The sequence below is a fragment of the Crocodylus siamensis genome, chromosome 1, assembly GCF_052110815.1.
Source record: "Crocodylus siamensis isolate JL-2025a chromosome 1, ASM5211081v1, whole genome shotgun sequence".
In the NCBI taxonomy this organism is placed as follows: domain Eukaryota; kingdom Metazoa; phylum Chordata; order Crocodylia; family Crocodylidae; genus Crocodylus; species Crocodylus siamensis.
The window spans coordinates 156,312,186-156,320,273 of record NC_143395.1 but is presented as its reverse complement, the minus strand read 5'-3'; the positions used below and the strand labels follow the sequence as shown (position 1 = coordinate 156,320,273).

The window sequence follows — 8,088 nt, the reverse complement described above, 5'->3', positions numbered from 1 at the left end:
GGAGCATGGTTTTAAACTGACAAAAATTATTCACAAATTTGTGTCAAATTTATGAGTAGTTTAGCCCAAAAATGTTTTTGCAGGAAAAAGAAAATTTTTGAAAAACTAGTGTTTTGTTCAGACACTTTAAGACGTTGTTTCAACTTTCCATAACTTTCTTAAATCTCCAACATTCCTCCATTTCAAGCATCTAAAAAAAAAGAGATATTATGAAAAGCGAAATAGTTTCCTTGGGTCAGTTGTACCAGAGTAACCTAAAATTTCCCTTTCAGGTTGACCCCAATTTCTCCCTTCCCCATCCCCCTATTATTCACTTTAATCATTAACCTGAGCTCAGCTATTCACAGAGGCATATTTTAAATTGACCTTCTCATTTTTTATTTTGAGGAAATTTTGAAAGCTCTTTCTAAATGTCACTTTTGTAGTGATATGGCCACCCACTAGACAAAATACAGCATTTAAATGATTGACCTAACTGCATCATAAGACAGATAATTATAACTATAGAGATTTTGATTCACCCGCATGGTTGAAGTGCAGCTCAGAGTCAGAGTCACTCCATTCTATGCCCTCATCAGGGTTAACATAAAGGTTTGAAAAGCACATGTATGATACCAATGAATACCACTGATTCAAAGTCTTCTCTCCTGATCTTGGGGCATATATGCACACTCAGGTTAGGAGCCATACAGATAGAGACTGAGAATCTTGACATCCAAGAGTATTCAAACAAAGAATCCTATTTTCCCAAATCATAGAGTTCATAGACATTGAGGACCTCAGAAGATCATTGAGTCCAGCCTCCTGCCTGAGGGGAAGAAGTCAGCTGGGGTCATAGGTTCCCAGCAATATAAGCATCCAAATTTCTCTTGAAGGCATTCAATGCAGGTGCTTGAACCACCTCTGGTGGCAGGCTATTCCAGATCTTGGGGGCTCAAACAGTGAAGAAATTCTTCCTTATGTCCAGCCTGAAACTGTCTTGCAGGAGTTTATAACCATTCCACCTTGTCATCCCTTGGGGCGCTCTGGTGAACAATCATTCCCCCAGATCCTAGTGTACACCCGATAAACTTACAGGTGGCCATCAGATCGCCCCTGAGCCTGCACTTTCATAGCTCTCAGCCTGTTGTCGTAAGGTCTGTTTTCCTGACCTCTAATCATGCACGTGGCTCTTCTCTGGACTCTCTCAAGCTTCTCCACATCCTTTTTGAATTGTGGGGCCCAAAACTGGACACAGTACTCCAGCTGTGGCCTCACCAAGGCCGAGTACAAAGGGAGAATGATGTCCTGGGATTTGATTGAGAAGCATCTATGGATGCAAGCCAACGTTTTGGTCGCTTTATTCATCTTGTGGTCAATCATGACCCTCAAGTCCCTTTCATCTGTAGTGCTAGCCAGTGTAGCACTGCCAAACCTATGCGGATGCTGCAGGTTTTTCCTCCCAAGGTGGAGAACCTTGCATGTTTCAGTGTTAAACACCATCAGGTTCTCGTCTGCCCATTTCCTGAGCCTGTCAAGGTCAGCCTGGATTGCCCTCCTGTCCTCAGGTGCAGATGCTTTACCCCAGAGTTTGGTGTCATCGGTGAACTTGGCCAGTCTGCTTCTGACTCCAACGTCCACACCATTAATGAAGATGTTGAACAATATAGGTCCAAGGACAGAGCCTTGGGGGACCCAATGGTCACAGGACACCATGACAATTGACTTCCATCAATCACTACACTTTGGGTACGACCATGAAGCCAATTCCCCAGCCAGTGGGTCATGGTGGACCCGAGGCCACAGTTGGCCAGTTTTGCCAAGAGGTGATCATGGGATACCAGATCAAAGGCTTTTTTGATACATGACATCAATCTCCTCTCTCTTGTCCAGGTGATAGGTCACCTGGTTGTAAAAGGAACTAAGATTGGTCAAGCAAGACCTACCCGCAACAAACCTGTGCCGGCTATCCCTCAAGAAGTTGCTGTTGGCCAGTCCATTAAGCATGGCCTCTTTAAGAATCTTTTCTAATACCTTCCCCAGGGTAGAGGTCAGGCTGATGGGCCTGTAGTTTGCCAGATCCACTTTCCTTCCTTTCTTGAAGATAGGAATCACATTGACCTTCTTCAAATCTTCAGGTGCTACACCAGAGTGCCAGGAGTTCTCGAGGATCCATGCCAGGGGCTAAGCTATGATGCTCGCCAGCTCCTTGAGTACCCTGGGGTGTAGATTGTCAGGGGCAGTTAACTTGAAGGTGTCCAGCCTCTCAAGGCATTCCTTCACGAGGTCTACATTGACGGAGGGCAGGGAATCTCCCTCACTCAGGCCTCCCTGTCCCATAATGGGCAGGGGCATCAACTGTTGAAAGACCTATTTAATAGTGTGACAGGGTGAGACCTAGGGGTGCTGTGAACTCCCCTAGCACCCCCTGCCATGCCAAGTTGGTGTCACCGCACTCTCACCATCTCACCCGCCACGTCTTTGATGTTAGTAGTGTTTAAGGGAGGCTGCCTTTTTGTCCTTTTTGACACGGTGCCCTGATGTATCCCAGTCTGTGCTCTGTCTTAGGTGACTCAGTGCGCTAAAGCCTTAAGGGCTACGCGTGGCTCCAACCACCCCTGTACCATGCCCCAAGCCTTGCAAATGTATCGGATGTTGTTTGGTCAATCCCTTTCCCTTCACGGGTGCCCCCCTGGTTCGTCTTGCAATTGCCCACGCCCTCATGGGTGCCCCTTGGCTTCTTTCGCAATTGCCCGCGCCCTCATGGGTTCCCTGGCTTGTCTCACAATTGCCTGCGCCCTCACAGGCTCCCCGCACTTGTCTCACAATTGCCCACGCCCTCATGGGCACTCGCCAGCTTGTCTCACAATTGCCCACGCCCTCGTGGGCACTCCCTGACTCACGCCTGCCTGCACTGGGGCTTCTCTCACAATTGTGGCCCGCACTGGGGGCTTCTCTCGCAATCATGGCCTGCACTGGGGGGGGGCCTCCTCCAACCCCTAATAGCCTCACCCGGTCCTCCGCTGTAACAACAAACAACCAAAGCAATAACGCAAGCCAACCAGCTATAACTCAAATCTAAGCCTCCTGCCTAAAACGTTCTCTAAACCATGCAACATGTTGCACCCATAACACTAGTGGTTTGTACCTCCAGGTCTTTCCCTTTTCCCCTTTCAGGGCCAACCTCTTTTCCTTGGTCTAACAGTGCTCCTTCGGGCCGGCTGCCAGCTAGGAGAGAGGGAGCACTCACAGCCTCTTGTCTGGGTCTTACAGTGGTCAGCCCTGCCCCTTCTGGTCAGCTGACTCACTAGGTGTCAGCCCTGAGCTCCTCCTGGTTGCCCCTAGCAACTAGCACCTGAGCCCATACTGCTGCTTTTCAGTGCCCTGCTACAAATTAGTGCCCTGCTACAAATAGGTTGGCTTTTTCTTGGGCGTTGGTTGTCAGTTGTCCCATCTGGTTTAGCAGGGGTCCAATGTTGCCTTTGCTTTTCCTCCGGCTCCCCACATATCTAAAAAAGGACTTTTTATTGTCCTTGATACTTGTAGCTAGTTGGAGTTCTGTCGCAGCCTTGGCTTTCCTGGTTTGCTCCCTGCAGGTCTGGATCAATGCGGAATATTCCTCCTTGGTGGTAGATTCCATCCTCCATCCTTTGTAGGCCTTTCTTTTTAGCCACAGGAGGTCTGCTAGTTCCCTGGAGAGCCAAGGGGGATGCTGTGCCCTTTTGCTGCCTTTCCTCTGAGATGGAATAGCATTAGCATGTGCATTGAGGATCGTTCCCTTGAGGAACAACCACTCTTCCTGAACTCCCCTCCCCTTGGGGTCATGGTCCCTTAGGGCCCCACTGACAAGCCTCCTGAGCTGTCAAAGTCAGCTTTCCTGAAGTCAAGGACTTCTGTATTGCTGACTGACTTGCCAGCTTTATGGCAGATGCTGAAAGTGATCAGCTCGTGGTCAATGTCACTCAGCTTCCCATCGATCATTAGGTTGCTGATTAGGACATCCCCAGTTGCCAGTACTAGGTCGAGCAGTGCTTTACCTCTCATTGGCCCGTAGACTTCTTGTGTCAGACAGAGGTCATCCACACACGAGAGGAAGCTTTGAAACTGCTCAGATTTTGCTGAGTGCTCTTCCCAAGAGATGTCTGGGTAGTTGAAGTCTCCCATGACAACCATGGATCGAGAGCATGCAGCCTCAGCCAATTATCTGGCGAACTTCTGGTCAAGCTCTTGACTTTGGCTGGGAGGTCTGTAGTAGACTCCCACCATCATGTCCCCTGTGCCATGTTGTCCCCTGTGCCATGTTCCCTACGGATTTTAACCCAGAGGGTCTCCAGTCGTTCACGCTGGTCGCCAATATCTGCTTGTAGGGATGCGCAGCTCTCCTTGACATAGAGAGCTATGCCCCTGCCCCTTTTGTCTACTTAATCTCTCCTGTACAGGGTATAGCCATTTATACCCATGGTCCAGTCATGGGTGGAGTCTCACCAGGTCTCCATTATCCCTATGACATTGTAATTATTTGTATTAAGCAGGAGGACAAGTTCCTCCAATTTATTCCCCAAGCTCCTGGCATATGTGTACAGGCAGGGAAATGTCCCTTTGGGGGCCCTTGCCTTGCCCACAGATTGGTCCAGGGCTGGGGCAGGGGTGGGCTCCCTTAAGTGTCTTAGCCTCCTGGCTTTGCAAGTGTTGCTCAGCACGCCAGCAGTGGCGGTAGTCCCTGTGTCCCCTGGCGGGCTTAGTTTCAGATGACCCCAATCAGATGGCTATTCAGCCTTCCCTTAAAGATCTCCAAGGGAGGGGAGAGCACCACCTCCTTTGGAAGCCCATTCCAAATTTTGGCCACCCTTACCATGAAAAAGTTTTTTCTGATATCTAGCCTAAATTTGCTCTCTGTCAGTTTGTGACCCTTGTTTGTTGTTACCCCCAAGAGATGTCCTGGTGAACAGAGCATCTCTGATCCCTTGCTGCGTCCCCCTAATGAATTTGTAGGCAGCCAATAGATCACCTCTCAGCCTTCTCTTGTGGAAGTTGAAGAGGTCCAAGGTCCCTCAGTATCTCCTCATAGAGCTTGTCCTTTAAGCTCCTAACCTTACAAAAGATAATCCAAAATCCCCTGTTCTGTATTGAGCATAGCGAATATAGCGAGTTTAACTTTCATATGCTCAGGCAGCTGGGCTGATGCCACCCAGTCCCACCCCTGGTGCTGTCTGCAGTTGGGGAGGGGGGAGGGAGGTGATGGAGCTCAGGCTGGGGTTTGCCTAACCTGCACTGGAGTGGGGGTGGATGGATTGGAGCCCCCTTGCCTCATCCACCCACTCCCACTCCAGCACAAGTTGTGCAAACCCCAGCCCGAGCTCCCTCCCCTTTCTTCTCCCCCCCACCCTCCCCAATGATAATGCAGACAGCAGTGGAGCTGGGAGGGATGGGGTGGGGCTAGGGGAAAGAAGCTGTGTGTCTGCAGCTCCTAGTTGCATTGACTCCAGATTGGAGCTTGATCCCCACCCTCCCAACCCAACAGCAAATGTCTGTTGGGTCAGGAGGGTGGGTCTAATGCATGGCACTTTCTGTGAAAGGCTATGAATTAGACAAGGGGGCTGCACATCTGTCAGTGTCCAGTAAGACACAGAGAGTTAAAAATTATGTGCTCTTGTGATTCTTCAGTTGAAGAAGAGAGGAGGCGGAGAGGAAAGAGAAGCTAAAATGAGAATGGCACTGCCAAAACCCCATTAACTAGCCACTAACAAGTATTATAAAAGAAACCAGCCAACAGCAAGTGAACTGAGAACTTGCTCTTCTTGTGAAAGAGAACTCCAGGTAGCTTCCAGTGCAAGGTGAAATTTAGTCTTAGAAATCCTAGTAGCAACCCTGGACTGTTTCCAAATTTGACAGAGGCATATGGCATTTGTGAGAATGGGGTGCAGAAGATATAGGCAAAATAAAAGACTTACAAGCAAGAGCAAATCTTGCTTCACTTAATAAATTGGCTGCCTCAACTGTTTTCTTGCTCAAAACTAACTGCACAGATTGCATGTACAAAGGCAGTATGCAGAACAGTCATGTACCGGGTAATCCAAGAACTCTGGCCTAAATTCCAGCAAAGAGTTAAGCTGGGATGCTGAGAGGACACTAACAGTAGTTGTATATAATCTGGCTCAATATTTTAGTTACAAAAGTACTGACATTAAAGTAGTCTCTAAAGTAGTCTCCACGTAGCTCTTATTCTTCCTGATCTATTCCTACACATATATCATCTAAATTGAATACAGGGCAAACTGCTCACGGTCAAACAGTCCAAAGGCAAGTACACAGGGATCAGTTACAAGTGTTTATAGTGCAGTTTTGCTACATCAACATAATTTAGCACTGGGGAAGGAACCATAAGAATGTATGGGTCAAGTTGTCTCTAGAAAAGTTGTTCTGTTTAAAATTTAAAATTCCCTTCAGTCAAGGTAAGGCACAGATTTATGACTCAGAATCCAGTGTTGCTTTCAAAACCTACATGTGGAGCAAGATAAAGTTGGTAGTGTTTTGCATATGTTCTGCTACTTCTTAATCACTTTGTAACACCAGCTGGAAATCTGATGTAATTAATGGGAACTAGAAATAATGAGAACATATTTTCTTGGATTTTTTTAAGTGTTACTTTTTAATAACACCTTAGTTTATACTACATTTACTATTTGAGTGAATTTTAAATTTTGCTTAAGTAATGGTATGCAAACTTTCAAAAGTAACCATTAGTGAAATGCTTTACTTAAAATTTCCTTTGAGAACAGCACTAATGCAACTACTCCCTTGATTGAGGGAGATAACAATCAGCTTCATAAATTGTATTTAAATTGTTGTCATTGAAAGATTTCACACAAAAAGACAAAAGACAAACCAGCAAATTAGGAAAAACAGACTTAATGCTTATATTGTTGGTTACATATTGCATATTCTGTGTTTCTGTCATACTTTGGAAGATAGAGTTTACTTTATGTCACACAAAAGAGCAACTCCTCTCAGTATCCAATGGTCTGGAGATACAATTGTCCTTAAATAGATCACAGTGATGTAGGTCAGATCCGTCCTCCTTGGTTTCTTGTAAACTGGGCAAACATAGAGTTTTGGATCCTTAGGACCAGTTGTGTTAATAGCAAATATGTGCACCACAGGGAGTGGTGTGAAAAGAATCTTTGGTGCAGATTCTGTAAGTTTACTGTTACGTCGGTCCCAGCCTGCTCCATCCAAGTACAGTCCATAAATATAGACCCCTTCCTGTGTAGACAGTAAGCAGATAAGTTATGCATAAAACATAACTATTTCACTTACAAAATACATAGCTGATTTAAGCCACTAAAATGAGAAAGTTGTATTACAATTAAAAAAGTCTGCCAGAGGAAAAAAGGAAAGTTAAATTAAATAACTAGAAAAAGCCTCAGCACATAATGCCACTGAAATGGAGATAAAAGCACTTTACTAATTGAGTTCACCAGGTGAAAAATTGTTTGTGTATGGTAAAAAAACAATTATTCCATTACTGAAAAACAGATACATTTGTATAAGTGCAAATTTGCCCATGTTTAGCAAATGGCAAATATGGCAAGAATTCTCGATTTCAGGCCTTTAGAAAACACAGAAGAAAGTATAGCCTAATGAAAAGATTTGAATTAGCCTTTTAAGAACTTATTTTCATAAATTGACAAATAGCAAATGTGACCCCTGACATTAATTTAGAAGTGTGATGGGATCTGATGCAGGATTTTGACAATCGCGCTTCCTGCCATGCCACATGTGCATGGCTGGAAGCGCAATCATGGGATTGAGCATCAGATCCCATCATGCCAGACTGGCACACTAAACACAAAATATGTGTAATAACACTTATTTTTCATTTTATCACACCATTAATTGAATGAACATGTGTCCAGGTCACTACTTAAGATATGATTAACCAGTTAATCACTTCTTAAGTATAACGTCTGTCAGGGGCCCACAATTCCACAACTTTGCATGATTTCTGTTTAATTTCTAAGACAGTAAAAATGTTGAGAGAATGTTAAAGTGTTCTATGGCAATTTGAAAATCCTGAGTTATCCAAAAATATAAAGCATTGAAATTAAT

General features: G+C 45.4%; 1 protein-coding gene across 1 annotated transcript in view; it reads right to left on the bottom strand.

Moving 5' to 3' along the window:
• Positions 1-6,752: 6,752 nt before the first annotated feature.
• The window catches only part of DNAH8 (dynein axonemal heavy chain 8), a 329,691-nt gene continuing 328,355 nt past the window's right edge, over positions 6,753-8,088 (bottom strand). The window contains exon 93 of the mRNA XM_090046651.1: positions 6,753-7,242. Coding sequence (XP_089902777.1) covers positions 6,955-7,242 — 288 coding nt within the window. The 3' untranslated portion in view covers positions 6,753-6,954. The remainder of the gene's footprint in view (positions 7,243-8,088) is intronic.